We start from the raw sequence: 19,668 nt of genomic DNA, 5'->3' as shown, positions 1-19,668 counted from the left end.
CAGGTGCAGCCAAAAAAGAAACTAAAAGATAAAAAAAGAAAAAAGGAATAGCCAAGACTTCCCAACTGGGCTCCACTGTGCCTGTGACACCATGGTGAGTCTGTCCCGTAATTTATCCTTTGCTCCTCACTGCTGAATATTTAGTCTGTTTCTAACCTTCTGTCCTCGTGCTCAGTTCCACTACTCAAGCCTTTAAGCACATGAACTTAGGCACAGGCACTTTTATTTCAAGTGATCTGGCCCCAGAAGCAGGACATCTGGGTCAAAGGGTACCTGTGTTTTAGACTTCAACAGCTATTGCTAGATCGCTTCCCCCCAAAGACTATAACATTGCATTTTTTGTTTGGCAGCGTGTAGGCGCTCTTTCCTACACACGGCCACTAGCAACAGGAGTTTCAGCTCTTTTACACGTGTGTCAAATCATTTTAATTTGCATTTATCTGCTCACTACCGAATGTGAATTGGAACACCTTTGGGGTTGTTTTGTTTTGTTGTTGTTTTGTCTTGTTTTTGCTTTTGAGAGCCACACCTGCGGCATATGGAAGTTCCCAGGCTAGGGCTCTAATTGGAGCTACAGCTGCCGGCCAACACCACAGCTAGAGCAAGACCAGATCCGAGCCACATCTGCGACCTATACCATAGTTTGCAGCAAGGCCGGATCCTTAACCCACTGAGTGAGGCCAGGGATCTATCCTGCATCCTCATGGATACTAGTCAGGTTCTTAATCTGCTGAGCCACAAAAGGAACTCCCAGGGACTCAACTCTGTTTAGTTTTTTTTTTTGGCTTTTTGGTTTTTTTTTTTGCTACTTCTTGGGCCGCTCCCGCGGCATATGGAGGTTCCCAGGCTAGGGGTCCAATCGGAGCTGTAGCCACCGGCCTACACCAGAGCCACAGCAACTCAGGATCCGAGCCGCGTCTGCGACCTACACCACAGCTCACGGCAACGCCGGATCCTTAACCCACTGAGCAAGGGCAGGGACCGAACCCGCGACCTCATGGTTCCTAGTCGGATTCGTTAACCACTGCACCATGACGGGAACTCCAACTCTGTTAGTTTTGACACGAGGTCCTGCAATTTGTCTTTTACAGAAGCTGTCAAACAGGGCACTTTTATTTTATTCCAGCTCTGTCAACGCCACCTATTAACAATTCTTTCTTTTTTCTTTTTTTTTTTCCTGGTGAAGCCTCTTATATTAAGGATGCAGGAGTTCCCGTTGTGGCGCAGTGATTAACGAATCCGACTAGGAACCATGAGGTTGCGGGTTCGGTCCCTGCCCTTGCTCAGTGGGTTGGGGACCTGGCGTTGCCGTGAGCTGTGGTGTAGGTCGCAGACGCGGCTCGGATCCCGCGTTGCTGTGGCTCTGGTGTAGGCCAGTGGCTACAGCTCCGGTTCAACCCCTAGTCTGGGAACCTCCATATGCCGCAGGAGCGGCCCAAGAAATAACAACAACAACAAAAAAAAAGGATGCAGGGTTCTGCCTTTTACACTCATAAACTGAGATAACTGAGACAAGGAAGGACGTTGACTACAGAAATATCTGATACCTTCTAGGTGATGTGACTTTTCTCTATAGTCCCGTGAGCTTACTATGTTGACAACCTTTGTCCTGAAAGTAATGTATGGAAGTGAGGGTAACAGTTCCCCGTGTAAGAGGTGACCTTTAATGCAACCTTTTAGGCCTTTTAAAATGAATGCACACAGTGGTGTTTTCTCCTAGGCCCAAAACTGAGCACTCACCTACCATTTTAATAATGTTTTAGGCAAGTCCTATGATAACTGTAACAACGTTTCCTCACATAATCCCCACCGCCCTCAATCAACACCCCATGTCCTGCTTGTCCATGTTCCTTTCAGCTTTTCCTCTGTTATGACTGGTTGTCTCTACTTGTGCTTGAAAGGAAAAAGCAATTGCAGGTTATAGCAAACTAAATAGCCCTGCTCCACCGCCTGGACCCGGATGGAGAGAGAGAAAAGAGGAGAAGTATCAAGGGCAGCAAGGACCATCATGGGTTGAGATCAGGCACTACCAGAAACCTAGTTTGTCTTTTAAAAAACAAGCTCAGTGGACACGTTCCCAGCAGATAAGTCTTCACTGGCTTGAAGAGCAGGAAGGACTATTTCACAAACACCACTGTGTTTAAATTTCTAGAGGCTACCCAGAACAATTATTTCTTTTCCCATTAACTGAACTGTCAGCCTCACCAAATGTTAAATTCTCACGCAGTCTGGGGCCGGGTTTCTATTCCACTGACTTACCACACACTGTGGGCTTGATGACAGTCGCGGCACAGGATGTTCTGAGGCTGGGTTAAGCATGTCCCCTTCATTGTTCTCCTTTTTCATACTTTTCCTGGCTATTCTTAAGCATTTACTCCCCCCCCCGCCTTTTTAGGGCTGCACCTGCGGCATATGGAGGTTCCCAGGCTAGGGGTCCAATCGGAGCTACAGCTGCCGGCCTCCACCACAACCACAGCAACACGAGATCTGGGCCTCAATTGCAATCTACACCACAGCTCACAGCAATGCTGTATCCTTAACCCACTGAGTGAGGCCAGGCATCAAATTGGCAACCTCATGGTTACTAGTTGGGTTCATTAACCACTGAGCCACCACGGGAGCTCCTCTTTCTTGGGAGGGTTGCGCCCACAGCATGTGGAAGTTCCCAGGCCAGGGATCAAACTGCTGCACCCAAAGGGATGCCCACGGCTCCATTTTTAACTGCTCCAGCCCATGCCACTGGGTGACAAGCCCACTGGTCACGTACTCCGCAGCCCACAGAGGCGCTGCAGCACCCAGCCCTGCACGTCCTGGTTCCGTCCCCCTGTGCACTGACACGCTGTCTGTCTAGCAGGGGACCTGCAGGCGCCAGCGCCCTTGGCATACACGCCTCGCCGCGGCTCTCTTCGAAGCGCTCATTCCGGCTTACGTTCCTGATGACGCTGAGTGCTGTCCCCGCCCCACAACCTTGACATCAGTGACCGCAAAGGCGCTTTACATTCTGGCCAATCAGTCTGATGGGTATAAAAGGACGGCTTGTCGTCTGATTTGTCCTTCTCTGATTCCTAAGTGAGGCCGAGCATTTCCTTGAAGGCTTATCAAACGTTCGGGTTGCCTCTTCTGTGAATCCATCCTTTTTGCTATGCATTGTCTGCCTTTTACTTTTTTACCTGCAGGAGTTCTCCCGCCAGACAGCCAATGATGGCTACGCTAACGTCTTTCCCAACACTGGCTCATTTTTCCACTCTGTTTATGGTGTCTCTCATCATACAGAAATTTTTAGCTGGAATTCAGTCAAAAGGTTTCTGCTTTTAAAATCTCGACATACTTGGAGTTCCCGTCGTGGCGCGGGGAAAACGCATCTGACTAGGAACCATGAGATTGCGGGTTCGATCCCTGGCCTCGCTCAGTGGGTTAAGGACTGAGCGTTGCTCTGAGCTGTGGTGTAGGTCGCAGACATGGCTCAGATCTGGCGGTGCTGTGGCTGTGGGGTAGGCCAGCAGCTGTAGCTCCGATTGGACCCCTAGCCTGGGAACCTCCATATGCCATGGGTGCAGACCTAAAAAGACAAAAGACAAAAAAAAAAGAAATTTAAAAAAAAAAAAATCTTGGCATACTCTTCCCTTCCTCAAGGCCATAAAATATTTTCTCCCCAATTTTACAGTTTTTTGAGATCTTTAATCTGTCTATAGTTCATAGGTATATATGGCATAGCAGGAAGATTCTAATTTAATCTTTTTCCAGCACCAATTATTCAACGGTTCATCCTTTTCCTACTGATTTATAATGCCATCTACCATACACCAAGTTCCCTTATATGCCTGAGTCTATTTCTAGGTTCTCTACAGAGAATATGTAAACACTTAAAAAAAAAAAAAAAAAAAAAAAAAAGGCTAAAAACAAAGAACTTATAACAATATGGGAAAACATTTATGTAACATTGTTAATTTAAAACAAGGCAGGATTGGGAGCTCCCTGGTGGTCTAGTGGTTAGGATTCGGCACTTTCACCACTGCAGCCCAGGTTCGATCCTTGGTCTGGGAATTGAGATCTCAGGGTTGATCCTGACTATGCAGAATAACACGCACACACACACGAAGATCAGTTGAGCATAAAGAAAAAAGTCTAACCTAGTTTATTATAAGCTGCCTACCCACCAAGACACCACTCCCTTCCTTGCTAGTCCAGCCGCGACAGCAGCCCCCAGATCACAGCGGCTCCACCTGAGCAGGGAAGAGCTGTGGGAAACCGAAGGGGGTGGGCTCACACGGGAAGGGCTCCTTACTGCCCAGGACTTACCTGGAGCTTCGCTACCTCCTTCCTGATGAGGAAGCTGACTTGGTCACGGTCATTCCTGGAGTAATAGAGGCGGCACCAGGAAGGCCTTCCGTCTCTGCCCGCCCGGCCAGACTCCTGGTAGTACCCGGCCATGGACTTGGCAATATTCCAGTGGGCGACAAACCTGCAGGATCCAAGGGACAAGCAGCGTGAGATGCAGCCGAAAAGCCGAGGGGAGGAGTGCCTCTGAGTCAGTGGGGCAGGGGTCTCCACGACGACCAGGAGCAGGGAGGCTGTCAGGCAGGACCCCAGAGCAAGCAGGGCTAGGACCCTGCAGTCTGTCAGCGGGCCTGCCTGCCATGGAGCAGCCCACAGGAAAAACAGTGCACTTAAAGCAAGATTAGGATGCTTATGAGCAAGTGAGTCTTTGAAGAGGGAAAGGGATTACAATTATTAAGTACCATGAGTCAGGGTATTTATTTGCCTCGTTTAATCATCACTGGTGTGGCTCAGTGGTTAACGAACCCAACTAGTATCCATAAGAACTCGGGTTCGATCCCTGGCCTTCTCAGTGGGTTAAGGATCTGGTGTCGCCGTGAGCTGTGGTGTAGGTCGCAGACACAGCTCGAATCCTGCACTGCTGTGGCTGTGGTGTAGGCCGACAGCTATAGCTCTGATTGGACCCCTATCCCAGGAACCTCCATATGCCGTGGATGTGGCCCCCGCAAAAAAAGTCCCCCCCAAAATTCTGACTGCAGCAGCTTGGGTTGCTAATGAGGGCGCGGGTTCCATCCCTGGCCTGGCACAGTGGGTAAAGGATCTGGTGTTGCTGCAGCTGTGGCCTGGATTCAGTCCCTGGCTTAGGAACTTCCATATGCCGCAGGTGTGGCCATAAAATAGAAAAAAAATCCACCATAGTCACCACCATTCGAGGTAGATCATTTTATAAACAATGACCTTGAGATTCAGGGAAGTAAATTCATCCAAGGTGATAAAGCAAGGGGAAGGCAGAGCTAGGATTTGAGCCTAGGGGTGTCTAACTCCAATGCTGGCTCCTAACAAGACACAGCTGACCCAGGGTGAAAACCCTGATTCCAAAGTCCGTGTTCTCTCAGATGTAGTTCATGGTCTTAATTCCTACCCTGACCAACTCAGGGTCGTGGTGAGGCTTAAGGAGACCCCGTATGCGGAAGTGCCCTGTAAATCACACAAGGCATTACAGTTGGTACTCATCAGAGCGAAGGGCTTCAGGCTGTAGCCCCAAATATCGTATGAAGGTCAAGTGTGGCTGGAGGTAAGAGACTTCCCAACAGTTGCCAGTGTGGGGCTAGGAGGCTGGGATGCCCCCACCGCTGCAGTAACAAGAAGTGTGGAAACAAGAGCTCTGCCCTTAACTTCCCACGGGAGCAGCTTAAGCTAGTTCCTGTCGTGGCGCAGCAGAAACAAATCTGACTGGGAACCATGAGGCTGCAGATTCGATTCCTGGCCTTGCTCAGTGGGTTAGGGATCCAGCATTGCCATGGGCTGTGGTGTGGGTGGAGGACACGGCTCGGATCCCGTGTTGCTGTGGCTGTGGTGTAGGCCAGCCGCTGTGGCTTTGGTTGGACCCCTAGCCTGGGAGCCTCCATGTGCCACAGGTGCGGCCCTAAAAAGCAAAAAAAAAGATAGTTCCTTCCACCCCCTCAGAGGCTCCAGCTGCTCAGATGTGAGTGAGCAGGGCTGAGTCGAAGGATGAGCTGCGAGTCTGTGTGCCGCCCCCTCCTGCGGGACGGCGCGGACCGCAGGAAACCGTCAGCATTTGGACCACGTACTAGGGACGGTCTCCTGCAGCCTCCTCCCCCTCTGGCCCCAGAAGGACACACAGACCTGGTCCTCCAGGCAGAGCACCCTGAGCCAGGCCCCAACTGGAAAGGTAAGATGAGAACCAGCGCTTACCTGACATTGGCCTTGTCCACTCCCATCCCAAAACTAATGGTCGCAACAATTACAGGGACCTTGCCCTCCATCCACTCGTTCTGCACCAGCGTTCTTTCAGCAGCCTTCAGCCCTAGAGGGGAGGGGTTGACCTTGGGTCTGACGCTGTGCTGGGCACAGTACACATACCCTGAGTCCATCATTTACCAGCCATATGACCTTGGGACAGGCACGTAACCTCACTGAGCCCAGGCCGATCAACATAAAGACTCCAGCCTGTGTGTGGCACAGGGCCCTCCATCAACGTTAGAGCCAGGACGCAAAGCCAAGTCCAATGGCCTCCAGGCTTGTGCTCTTTCCTCCACACCAATACCTGGGCTTACAAAACTCATCACCTGTGGCTGGGTGGGCACAGAGCAACCAGAAGAATTCAGGAGTCACAAAGCTCCTTTTAGATCTCTTTCATGGAGTTCCCGTTGTGGTGCAGTGGGTTAAGAACCTGACTGTACCGGCTCAGGTCACTGTGGAGGCGCGAGTTCCATCCCCAGACGGGCACGGTGGGATAAAGGCTCCAGTGTTGCCACAGCTGTAGCGCGGGTCACAGCTGTGGCTCAGAGTCAATTCCTGGCCTGGGAACTTCCATATGTCGCAGGTGCATCCATTAAAAATTTAAAAAAAAAAAAAAGGTCTTATTCATGTCTAGACTCCTTTTTGTGGATTTAAATGAATCACTTTAGCTTTGCCTAGGTGTTCAGAAAAAGACGATGGGCCACGCGATTAACCAGGATTCTTAAAGAACAAGAGACCAGCCAAGAGGCTCCTGAGCGTGAGGGCCACGTGGCCTGGGCGCCCCTTACCTGCGTGGTATGCCTTGGCGTTCACACCCCTGGCACTGAGCTCTATCGCCAGCTGCTCACAGGCCTCCCTGGTCCTGCAGTAGACGATGCCGCAGCCGGACAACTGGATGGGGAGACACAGGGAGCAAGTAAGCGCTGGGAAGAACAAAACGACTGGCCCACAGCCCGCAGCCACTTTAAAAGCAGCCCTTTCATCAGTTTCAGTCTCCTCTGAGGCAAGCCCTGCTACTTTCTGACAAGGCAGGACCAAAGCAGCTCAGAACTCAACCTTTCTGGGAGTTCCCTGGTGGCCTAGCACTTTAGGATTCAGCATTGTCACTACTGGGGCTCAGGTTCAATCCCTGGCCCAGGAACTTCCACGCGCCATGGACTTGGCCAACCCACCCCCACCCCCCAAAAAAACCCATTAAACAAAAACCAATCTTTCTAACTCCTCTGCCTCCTCCCCTCAAACCTCAGATAGGTCTGCCAAGGTCTCCCACAGGAGGATTCCAGGATACGGGAACCCCAGTAAGGGCAGTAATGCCAGGAAACCAAAGGACACCTCTGTGCATAAGTTTTCAGAAGCTCCAGCTGGTCCCGGCTACGGACGCTGGAGAAGTCAAAGGGCTCATCTCCATGCTGCAGACAGCACTGCACAACCTCCCAGCTGCAGGGCGCTCACCCCTTTATCGGCCTTCTGTCCCAGAGCCTTAAGGCAGAAGTCCCTCAGGTTCCCGTAGGGATCAGACAGCAGCTCCTTGAACTGCACATCATAGAAGAGGTTGGCCCGGAAGCAGGGCGTCTTGAAGGTAGCAACCGGCTGCTTCAGGTGCAGGGCGGCAAACACATCCTCTTGGACCTGCAAGGTGGCCGTGGCAGTCAGGGCCACGCACGGGGCGTGCGCCAGGCGGGAGCGCAGGGCTCCCAGACGCAAGTAGTCAGGACGGAAGTCGTGCCCCCACTGGGAAACGCAGTGAGCTTCATCCACCACCAGGTAGGAGAGCAGGTGCCGGGCCAGCAGGGACTTGAGGGTGGGCTGGAAGGAGGCCGAGGCCGCCATCTCCGGCGTGATATACAGAAGCTTGGTCCGGGGCTTTTCTTGCTCCAGGTCAGAAAGCAGCTCCTTTCTCTCCTGTGCCGAGAGCTTCGAATTCAGGGAACACACATGAATCTTCAGGGCCAGCAAGTGGTCCACCTGGTCCTGAGGGCAGAAGGGGAGAGGCCACAGAGGGGACTGTAAGGGGCCCTTGGACTCACTGGTAAACGTCACTGAACTCCCTGGGGTATTTCCCAGTCGTAAAACATCCTGTGCCCACCCTCCATCCTGCACAAAAGTACAGAAGGCGAAGCCATTGAAGTGTGGGACCAGACAGACATGGACTGATTGATTTATTTATTTATCGGCTTTTTAGGGCTGCATCTGCGGCATATGGAGGTTCCCAGGCTAGGGGTCGAATTGGAGCCACAGCTGCCGGCCTACACCACAGTCACAGCCACAGCAGATCAGAGCTGCATCTGCAACCTACACCACAGCTCACGGCAACACCAGATCCTCAACTCACTGAGCGAGGCCAGGGATTGAACCCGCAACCTCATGGTTCCTAGTCGGATTCGTTTCCACTGCGCCACGACGGGAACTCCCAGATGTGGATTTAAACCCAGACCAATGAATCACATGCTCCTCAGCTGGTTCTTAACCTTTCCACTTTTTCACTCTCTTTCTCTTTGCTATAAAAAGAGTCCAACTACTTCATAGGGGTGTTGTGAGAATTAAATGAAAATGTACAAAGATAAGTTAACGCGCCTAAAGCACGTGGCACACAGCCTGGGTCTAGTGGCATCACAAGCACTGTGACTGCTCTTCTCTCCCTCTCTCCCCCTCCCTCTCCCTTTCTTTTCTTCATGGTGGGTGCGTCACAACCACATGGCCCCACTTCCTCATTTCTGATTCTATCAGCCCACCTGCAGGCCTTAAATAGAGTCAGAAGTTCAGAACAGATATTACCAACATCCCGACAAGTTTTTTTTTCTGTCTCACACCTGTGCCCTTTGCCAGACTAAAGCAGAAGTTACCAGGGATTCTCCCCCAGCAGATTACCTCTCTACCCATCTGCATTTTCCTATGGTGTTAAGAATGCCCATGTGTATACGTGAAAACGTGTTATGTGGATACAGGTACAGTTCCATATTCCTCCAGACAAAAAGTTACAACAGAGGGTAAGAGACCTCAGGCCATCAAAACACAGAAGATTCATTCATAAGCCACCAGACTAATGTGCGCTAGTGGAGAACCCCACATGTGGGCCACTCAATCCCTCCCAACATGGAGCGGGTTATAGGCAAATCAAAGAAAAAATTAGAGGCAAAAGACCAAGGAAAGGGAAGTAAAATTTCTAGCTATTAAAAAAAAAAAAAAAAAAAAAAAAACCTTCCTCGGAGTTCCCACTGTGGTGCAACGGGATCAGCAGTGTCTTGGGAGTGCTGGGACATAGGTTTGATCCCCGGCCCAGTGCAGTGGGTTAAGGATCTGGCATTGCCACAGCTGGGGCTTAGGTCATAACTACAGCTCGGATCTGATCCCTGGGAACTCCATAAGCCGAGGGACGGCAAAAAAAGAGTAAAGAAGAAAGAAAGTTTTTTTAAGTTTAAATAAAATTTAAAAAACCTTCCTCTAAACCTTCTGGGCTGCCACTTTCACTCCCCCAAACCTCACCTGAATCAAAGCAATAAGAGGAGAGATTACGATGGTGATGCCTTTAGCCAGCAGAGCAGGGAGCTGATAGCAGAGGGATTTTCCTGCCCCTGTGGGCATGCACACGAAGACATCCTTGTCACCTGCAAAAATACAAGACGACAATGTCTCAAGTTTCCTGCCTTTTATCTCTCCTTTATCAAGGCTGTTGAAAATTACATGAGAATAGAGGAAAAACCCCTAGCGGAGGGCCCAGCACATGAAAGGGTCTCAATGTAGCCTCAATCCTCTTCCATCCTTTCCATGAAAAGAGCAGAGAGATTTGGCAATGTGTACAAATCATTTCCAGTAGCGGCAGTCACAACTACAAGAGTAATAAGACAGAGTTTGGGAGTTCCCGTTGTGGCTCAGTGGTAACAAATCCAACTAGTATCCATGAGGATGAGGGTTTGATCCCTGGCCTCACTCAGTGGATTGAGGATCTGGTGTTGCCATGAGCTGTGATGCAGGTTGCAGGTGTGCCTTGGATCTGGCGTTGCTGTGGCTGTGGCGTAGGCCAGCAGCTGCAGCTCTGATTCGACCCCTAGCCTGGGAACTTCCTGGTGCTGCACCCTCGGCCCTAAAAAGCAAAAAAAGAAGACAGAATCTGCTAGAATACGGATCAGTGAACTGAGCAGCTATGCAAGCTGAATACTTCTGGATCAGTGGGCTTATCTGTGTAGACATGGAAGCAACATCACCTAGAGGTCTTTTGTTGATAAATGTTATCATGTAATTAACATCGTACTGCTGCTCCCCTCTGGACAACCTCTATTTATCAACAAACTTCAGGCTTATAATATTATCACACCTTCCTTCCCCATTTGGGACTCAGGCCACGCCATCTTCAACAATGGAATTACCTACGAGGCCAGTGACTGGCTTAGGCTATGTCTGCTATCCCTCCGTTACTGCCTATACACCAACAAATGAGAATGGAAATTTACGAATTGTTTCCAAAGATAACCTTAGCTCTGACTATGAATATAAGAGGCAAAACAGCTGGGTGGTTCTGCCAATAAAACTGCAAGTTTGGGGGAGTTCCCTGGTGGCTCAGCAGGATAAGGATCTGGCGGTGTCACTGCTGTGGCTCAGGCGCAATCCCTGACCCCGGAACTTCCACGTGCAGCCAAAAAGAAAGAGAGAGAGAGAGAGAGAGAGAGAGAGAGAGAGAGAAAGCTTCAAGTTTTGGGTGACAGGTCTGTAAGATCTCCAAAACCAAACATGGCCCAAGGGTGGGAAGGTAAGAAGGGTCAAAAAGAAGGCGTTCTTTGGTGGTGTTAGGGGACAGCCAGCACAAGTGTAAACACAGGCAGTTTGGTTAATATTACCTTTCACTACAGCCATGATCGCACTCTCCTGTAAAGGCGTCTTAAAAGAGTCAAACCCAAAGACCTTCTTCAACGTGCTCCGGACGCGACGCTCAGGGTCAAAAGGGTGGGTGCTCATCTTACCAATAGACAGTGGCCAAATGTTAAGGCAAAGGTGATGATCCTATGGTTGCAACAAGAACCCCCTGTTCTGCTTTTCAAAGACTGCTTATTTTTTCTGAGTAAAAATTTGCTTTTTTTCTTTTTTTGACCAGACTCCTGGCATGTGGAACATCCCTGGTCAATAATCAAATCTGAGCTGCAGCTGCAACCTACGCTACAGCTGAGGCAAAGCAGGATCCTTAACCCACTGCGCCACGGCAGGAACTAAATTTGCTTTGTTACACTCGAACGATATATTATTTTCAAGAAATATAGCTCCGGGTGAACAGCCTCCAGCAATACATTCCTAGGTAAATGACATCTCCATTCTTACGCTCAGTGAAAATAACACATCGAACTATGCCAGGCCCCAGCATAGCACAGAGCTGGAAATTAGATCACGAGAAGAAGCACAAATGTCTTCGGAAGGATTTGGAGGAAGTGGAATTATTTTTCTATGACCCACCCTTTGCTCTACAAGCACAGCCATGAGGACCACTCTTCCCCCCAGGACCCCGACACCTTCTTCCCAACCCCCAGAGGAAAGCTCTTCCTTCATCCTCCTCTGAGCCTCAGATTCGCTCTTTTCTCCCTTCCCCAGCCAAAGCCTCCCTCTCTTCACCCCAAGATATCAGAGCCGGCAGTGGGCTCCCAGGGGCGAAGGGCTCTTGTCGGGCCGCTGCTGCCCACGGGCTCGGGAACTACTCGAAGACCCCCATAACCCTCAGGTAACCCTGAGAAGCCAAACCGCTGGGACTGCAATGTCAGGTAAAACCCACTTAATCCTGAATCCGTCTCGCAGTGATGACGTTCTGCCGGCGCGGGGATGAGGGGCGGAGCCAAGCGCGGAAACGGCCTTTTTGATTGGTTCTCTGTCTGAAACAGGCGCGGGGTCTCCTGGGATCCGGAAGAAGTCGCCTTTCTGCACGGAAGTCGGCTTTTTGGAGTCATAGAAGTGAGGCGCGCCGGGTGTGCGGGAATAAGATGGCGGGGAAGAAGAATGTCCTGTCGTCTCTGGCAGTTTATGCGGAAGATTCAGAGCCCGAGTCTGACGGCGAAGCTGGAGTGGAAACGGCAGGCAGCGCGGCTGGTGAGTAGGGAGCTAGAAGGGGGGAAATCGGGTGTCTGCCCTGAATGATGCTTCCCTAATAGGGCGGGAGGGAAAGAGGGAGTCTTTGTGCCCCAAGCATCGGGCGCCGGAGCCCCGGAGGGTGCTCAGGGTCCTGGGCTAGACCGAGCGTTAGATGCTCTTTTGTAAGAATGGACCGTCTCCTTCTGTTGATTCGATTATCCTGTCGGAACCTATTGAAAGTCTTCTCCGTACTGGGCATCATACCGGGGAGAAGGGTGGACCAAGGGTGGAGAGGATCCAAGGCTTCTGAACCACTGCATATTTTGTCCGGGCTTATTGTTTGGTGGAGGAGAGCGAAACTTTTAATTAGTAATGTACCCTAGACGTGTCTCGGAGCTTTTAAAATGACACGCATCCGGTCTCCACTGTCAAAGAGAGTAATTCTGTACATCTGGGGAAGGATCTGAGCATTTGCGAGCTTTCCAAGGCTCCTTGGTGATTCCATTACTTTGTGAGTTGTCAAAGCCCACCAGTGATTTTGTTGCCCTGCTCAGGTTGAGAATCACGTTACTAGGAAGTGAGAGCAGATTTTTATGGCAGTATAGAGAGGCAGCAAATTACCCAGTGTATCTGGACCTTGGTTTCCTCATCTGGAAAGTGAGGGAGGATTTGGCCTCGTTTAGCTTCTCATAGTTTTGTGTGGTCTTTGCCTGTCAGGAGGCTCTCTGGTGGTTTCTTGGTAATTTGTATTGTTTGGGGGGGGTTGCTGATGTTTGGGGTTTTTTTTAAACATAGAAAGAGATTTTGTTTCTCAAGTAGGTATAAATGGGGAACCTCTCGAGGTGGCCCCTGTTCAAGGTCCTGTTCCTAGGGGAGGACATTTGAGTCCTGATCTTGTAAGAAAAGACAAGTTCATTGGTGCCTGGGATACAAGGTAGACATATGCAGATCGAAAGAGATGCTTGACGTGGTACAATAGTTCAGAGAAGGGAAGGCTTCCGTTGGCATAATGGATGGCTTGGAAGCACTGGAAATGGAATTTAATGTTACTCGGTGTTCTTCCCTGTTCTTGTAAGGAATTCATACTCTAAAGGTAGTAACTTTCCCCAAAGCGGAATCTGGGCCTAAGGTCATTTAGGTTTTCTTTTGATCTTCGGAAATAATCCTGGCCACTCAAATCACCCAAGTGTTTCCTTGCGTTCTTTTCCCCATTCATTTTTTTTTTTTTTTCCCCTTCTGTTTAAGAGGAGAAAGGCGGGTTGGTATCTGAAGCCTATGGAGAGGATGATTTTTCTCGCCTCGGGGGTGACGAAGATGGTTATGAAGAAGAAGAGGATGAGAACAGCAAGCAGTCGGTAAGGACATCTGTTCCCAAATCGAAAGCTGTTCAAAGCACCATTTCATTTGTCAGAAACTCTGACCTGTCCCGACTGTGTTCCACTTCGTGCCTAATTTCACTGTCACCCACCCACCACCAGACACCACACTTTCGTTTGTTTGTTTGTTTAGTGTCAGTTGAGGAAGCTGGGTTGGATATCAGTTGTTCTATTCGAAAACAACTTGTTCTATTTGGTGTCACCCGAACCATTTTGTATAAACCTTTGACTTGCAATTTGGGGGGAAAGATAGTGGACACTCTTATTCACCCCAGACATCAGTGGGTGTTTTATGTTGGTTTTCCCCTTTTAGATAAGTTACTCCATTTGTAACCGTGCGTTCATCCTAATTGGTGTGTCATTTATCTCTGCAATCAACTCTTATTATTTTTAATCTTGGTTGGGGCTCATTCAAATCTTTCAGCTTATTAAAAGATTAGGAAGGAGTTCGCCTGTGGTGCAGAGGGTTAAGGATCCAGCATTGTCACTGCAGTGGCTTGGGTTGCTGCTGTGGCACGGTTCGATTCCTGACCCAAGGACTTCTACATGCTGTGGGTACAGCCAAAAAAAAAAAAAAAAAAAAAAAAAAGATTAGGAAGGATGGTTATTTTGTTTTATTTACAGTTCGGTTCTTCTTAACTACTTTCTCGACTTTTTAACTTGGCACCTCTTATCAGTGTTCTTGATCACAGTCTGGCTGAAAGTTTAGTACGTGCGAATAAAGAAAAGAGGATTTGTGTCTTAATTAACCAAAAGGACTTTAAGTGCACTGTCACCTGAGCATCATGAGCCAGAATTTATTTTATTTATTTTTATTTTTTTGTCTTTTTGCCATTTCTTGGGCCGCTCCCGCGGTATATGGAGGTTCCCAGGCTAGGGGTCTAATCAGAGCTGTAGCCACCGGCCTACACCAGAGCCACAGCAACGCGGGATCCGAGCCGCGTCTGTGACCTACACCACAGCTCACGGCAACGCCGGATCATTAACCCACTGAGCAAGGGCAGGGATCACACCCGCAACCTCATGGTTCCTAGTCGGATTCGTTAACCACTGCACCATGACGGGAACTCCCAGAATTTAAATTTTTGGAGAAAAATAAGAATTCCAGCTGATGCTTAACACAAAGACATACAAAGTTGAACTAGATATAAAATCTGGCTATTTAGCAACAGCTTTAATTAAGACACTCAATGTACTTTATTACTTGTATCAAAATTTTGTTACCCATTGATAAATGTTAGCATTAAAATGCCTTACAAATTAAACAAAAAATGCATTTTGTAGTTTATATTCTTTTGAAAGGTATTTTTATCCCCTTAAACCCCCTCCCCCCATTATTGCTGATAATTCAGAATTGACTGAAATTGTTTAGAAAAGTTTTGTGGGTTGTTTTGCTTTCCTGACTTTTCTTAAGTGCATACATACTGGCTTAACATCTGCAACTACTTTCTTCAGCAAATTTACATAATGTGTTTTTGAAGTATTATTCCACATATGCTTTGCATAGACTTTTCATCATATTTAAGCTTTATTTCATATTTTAGTAAAATCTTCCCATCCAATCCCAAAATAGACATTCTAAAATGTGATTGTATTTGGCTGAATCTCTGATTATTTGGCCTGATGGGTTTCATTTTGAGAACATGGGAATTGTATTTAAAACCTGTGGCTCACTGACACCTTGCAGGAAAATTCAATCTCAAAGCCATCAGCATAGTTCAGATTTCTCAGGTGATGTTTATGTTAACGTCTGGAGTGCTATTTCATTTGGGGTTAAAGTGTAGCTCGACTGAAAAAAGTTTCAAATGAAGCTGAATTTTTTTCCCCGTGTGTGATTATGGCTCCCGTGCACTGGGGGGTGCTGGATAGTGGAACGGATATGGACATAGCGACCTAACAGGGAGCTGATCTTTGACCTTCATTAGCGTTCAGTGGACTGGTGGGTTAGCTCGTGTGAGGCCAGGGCACGCTTGAAGAAAATGCCTTGCCCATGTGGCACTTTATGCCAGGCAGGCCATCTGGATAAGGAACAAGGCTGGGTAGAACTGGTCAGTGACCGTTCTCTGAAAGCCTGGATGGAGGCAGAGCCCACTCAGCTGGGACCAGGACAGGCCGGCCATTGCCCTTCAGTCCTGCCTTCCCCAGGTCCCTTGCCCGCCCTGGTTGGGTGACGCCTACCTTCCGGCTCTTCGTGTTGGCGCAGATGTGGGGTGGAAGCTCTGGGGTACAGCGCGTGGGGGTCATGCTCTGGCAGTGACCGATGTTGCAAGAGATCTGGGTCTGATGTGTTTGCGCGTGAAAGTCAAGGAGAAAAGTTCCTATTCTTGGTTTGAAATAATTGGTATTTCATGGGAACCGCTATGCCTGTGTTAGTCTCCGGGGCCTGGTCTTACTCTTCTCAAGCGCGTTGCACCCTTTTTCCACTTTTGTGCGTGTGGTTTTTAATCTCAGGCGTTTTCAATAACGTGGATGACGGCACTGCCGGAGTAACGACTTTGAGCGGCCGATGTCCTTTTCCACCCCCAGAACATCTGTTTTTCGCCTCCTCTTTCTCTCGAGCCTGGGTTGGATGGTGTGGGAGGGGCTCTTGGTGGGACAACCCAGGCCGGGTGTATTTGCTCCAACCCCTAGTTATGCATGTGAGACCCTCAGGCCCGCTCCTTTAAGCTTAATCCTCTAAATTCTTTGTCTTGTAGGAAGATGACGATTCAGAGACTGAAAAACCTGAGGCTGATGACCCAAAGGTATTTGGTGTTGGCTGCGGTGGGGTGGCTGGATGCGAGCAAGGCGTTTTAACATTATGGCTCAGTTCATATGTCTGGTCAAGGTCCGTCCCACTAACATACTGTGTAACCGTGTGTAAATTTTCTGGGAGAAGCCCAGCTTTAAAAGAACCTTGGAGACCACGCTGGAATGTCCTGAGGCAGCTGGGTTTCCTGCCTTCCCGATAATGCCATTTCTCCAGACTAGAGAGGCGAGAGGCTTGGTTGAGTGCCGAGACCCACCTATGCTCTGAATCCAGGTGGGCTCTGTGGGGTCACTGCCCCTACAGGTGGGTTAGGTGTGGGAATGTTTTTAGAATCAGGACAGCCTGGTGTCCTGTGGGCTCTCTTTAGTCATCTAGACGAGAAGAGGGGCTTGGAGGGCCAAAGTGAGGCTTCTCCCAGCTCTTGGGGATGCTGAGCCTAAGCCTTGTGTTTCCAGGCTTGTGCCCTTCCACTCTCGGGTAAGCCACGCAGAATGGTTTGTTCTGAAACTGTATAGTTATTTCTTCTTACAGTTCCCTCCAGTAGCAGCTGAGAGTAACTCGAATACCCTTGACCCCTCTCGGGGTGAAGGTTAAGACCCCTACCCCCCTGCGCTGGGGAGGCCATTGTACCACATGCTGGGCATCAGTACACACGTGCCTGTGGAGGAAGCATCCTTTAGGGCACAAACTTCTTTTTTTCCAAAGAGAAAGACGAATTCCGTCATTCTGGGCCTGGGGAATAGGGACCAAGTTTTATGACTTAAAAAGTGCTTTAAAGCCAGCTGAGGTCTTTAAGATGACCTAGCGGGATTTAGGAAAACTCTCCCCAGTTATAATCTGAAATTGTGGTATATCCAAAGACATAGCATGAGCTGTTCCAATTCTGAACTGATTCTGTGTTTGGCCTAGAGCTGTGTGCAGCCATTGAAGGAACCCCACGCAGGGCTGTGGATGGTGCAGATAAGAAACCATTTTCCCCAAGAAAGAAAGTGTAGGCACCAGGAGAAAGAAAAAAATGGTGTCCTAGGAAGTATGAGTCCTTTTTGATGCCTAGTGAGGGACCCAGGCTTAAAACCCATCTGAGGAGCCAGTGTTGTAGCATAGGTCGCAGCTGAGGCTCCCAGTTCCTGGCCTGGGAGTGTCCATGTGCTGCAGGTGCATCCCCTAAAGGGGGGAGAACCCATCCAAGCGTTACTAGCAGAAGGGTAGACCCGTGGCCTGGATCAGGGATGGTCACAGCTCTGCTTGGGTTTGCAGAAGGGCAATGGTCCGTAGTGTTTGTATCTGGTCGTCTGTCTTAGTATTTGGAGAGGGTGGGCCTTAGAGCCTGTGCATAAAATAAGCCTCAAGAGTCGCCAGGTGTCAGGGCTTCAGCTGTGGACAGAAAAGAGGATTCCTGGCACCAGAAGCCTTTGTGTGTACGGTTGCTGGACTGTGTGTGAATCCAGAGCCTCCTGGGAGGTTGGCAGAGAGCAGGGTGTGTGCCCTTCACTGTCAGCCCTTCTGGAATGCAGTGGTACAAAGAGCAGACCCCTGGGGGTGACATGCCTGTGTGAGAGAGGAAGAGCAGGGCAGAATCGGGAAGTTGGGGAATTTGTGTTCAGCCTCCCCTCTCTCGGTCCACATGAAGATTGACTAATGTGCTTTCCTGTATTTCATTCAGTTTGAATTTCCAGTCTGACCGTGGAATGAAAAGTCCTCATGGAATAATTTCTGTTCCTGTTAGAAAGCCCTCAGAAATTAGAATGTGAGGAGTTCCCTGGTGGCTCAGTGGGTTAAGGATCCAGCATTGTCATTGCTGTGTCTCGGGTTGCTGCTGTGGCTTGGATTTGATCCCCGGCCTGAGAACTTTGACTTTTGCTGCAGGCCTGGCCAAAAAAAAAAGAAAAAAAGAGCAGAACTCAAAACCCAACCTTCAAAGTAACTTGGCATAGTTCTCGTGGAGGTGAGCGTGGAGGGGTCAGACAGCTGGCCAGCTCAGGTATCCCCCAGCCCCCAGTGGCTAGCAGAGGCCCACCAGGGGTCAGAAAGATGGCGAGTCCTCATGGCATCTCCGAGGACTAGAAACGGGCCCCGGCATGAGTTTTGTGTGCTCCTCGTGCTTGGTCCTGGCCCTGGCTTCCTCTCCTGCCTGAGCCGGCATCACACTGCCTTCCAGGTCTCAGCCTCCCCCTCAAACCCCTCTCGAGCCTCCCCCTATTCTGGAACGTTTCTGGTACATTCAAGTTTTATTTCACTTGATATTTAACAATATTTTGGGAGTTCTCATTGTGGTTCAGCAGTAACGAACCCGACTAGTATACATGAGGATGCGGGTTCAATCCTGGCCTCACTCGGTCGGTTGAGGATCCAGTGTTGCTGTGAGCTGTGGTGTAGTTCACAGATTTGGCCTGGATCTGGCGTTGCTGTGGCTGTGGCTGTGGCCAGCAGCTGTAGCTCCAGTTCAACCCCTAGCCTGGGAACTTCCATATGCTGCAGGTGCAGCCCTAAAAAGACCAAAAACAAACAAAAAAAAATCCAATACTTTGTATTCTAAACCCTTGATTTTGCATATTTTTGCCTTAAGCATGTGAAGTTTCTAACAATGGGTTGTGTCGCTGGAGGTGTTTATTTTGTTAGCAAACGGATTGATGTCATAACTCTCCTTTCCACGAGATGGCACTCCCTCCTATTTTGGTTTTTTAAGATCTGCTTTTAATTTTTGACTATAGCAGTTCTCAAAACATTTCCGTTTCTTTACCCAAGTGAAAACTAGGATTCCAGAATTTCCTGCTGTGGCACAACAGGTTAAGGATCTGGCATTGTCTTTTCCGTGGCAGTGCAGGTGTGATTCCCAGCCCAGTGCAGTGGGTTAAGGATCCAGTTGCTGCCACCCTGGTGTGAGAACTTCCACGTGCCACGAGTGCAGCCAAAGACAAACAAACAAAACTGGGATCCCTAAAAGCTTTTGTTTGTTCTGGTTTTATCTCTTGATATTTTAAATATTTATTTTAAAATAACAAACTTTTTACATGTTAACGTAAATTTTTTTTTTTTTGTCTTTTTGTCTTTTTTTTTTTTTTTTTTAAGGGCTGTACCTGCGGCATATGGAGGTTCCCAGGCTAGGGGTCGAATCAGAGCTGTAGCCGCTGGCCTACCCCATAGCCACAACAACTTGGGATCCAAGCCGCGTCTGCAGCCTTCACCACAGCTCACAGCAACACTGGATCCTTAACCCACTGGGCGAGGCCAGGGAGC

General features: G+C 49.2%; 2 protein-coding genes across 4 annotated transcripts in view; one reads left to right on the top strand and one right to left on the bottom strand.

Annotated features, from left to right (window-relative positions):
* RECQL5 (RecQ like helicase 5) overlaps positions 1–12,049 on the bottom strand; it is a 37,801-nt gene extending 25,752 nt beyond the window's left edge. For both annotated transcript variants that reach the window (XM_021066623.1, XM_021066624.1), the window contains exons 1-7: positions 11,867–12,049; positions 11,094–11,225; positions 9,745–9,866; positions 7,714–8,232; positions 7,050–7,152; positions 6,214–6,325; positions 4,300–4,462 (exon numbers count right to left, since the gene is read on the bottom strand). In XM_021066623.1, coding sequence (XP_020922282.1) covers positions 4,300–4,462; positions 6,214–6,325; positions 7,050–7,152; positions 7,714–8,232; positions 9,745–9,866; positions 11,094–11,211 — 1,137 coding nt within the window. In that variant the 5' untranslated portion in view covers positions 11,212–11,225; positions 11,867–12,049. The remainder of the gene's footprint in view (positions 1–4,299; positions 4,463–6,213; positions 6,326–7,049; positions 7,153–7,713; positions 8,233–9,744; positions 9,867–11,093; positions 11,226–11,866) is intronic.
* The window catches only part of SAP30BP (SAP30 binding protein), a 36,993-nt gene continuing 29,463 nt past the window's right edge, over positions 12,139–19,668 (top strand). The window contains exons 1-3 of one of the 2 annotated variants that reach the window (XM_003357968.4): positions 12,139–12,324; positions 13,552–13,661; positions 16,379–16,426. In XM_003357968.4, coding sequence (XP_003358016.1) covers positions 12,219–12,324; positions 13,552–13,661; positions 16,379–16,426 — 264 coding nt within the window. In that variant the 5' untranslated portion in view covers positions 12,139–12,218. The remainder of the gene's footprint in view (positions 12,325–13,551; positions 13,662–16,378; positions 16,427–19,668) is intronic. The other variant, XM_003131203.5, reaches the window with a different exon arrangement.

This window comes from Sus scrofa, chromosome 12 (genome assembly GCF_000003025.6).
Source record: "Sus scrofa isolate TJ Tabasco breed Duroc chromosome 12, Sscrofa11.1, whole genome shotgun sequence".
In the NCBI taxonomy this organism is placed as follows: Eukaryota; Metazoa; Chordata; class Mammalia; order Artiodactyla; family Suidae; genus Sus; species Sus scrofa.
The sequence above is the reverse complement of the archived record's forward strand: the minus strand, read 5'-3'. Positions and strand labels throughout refer to the sequence as shown.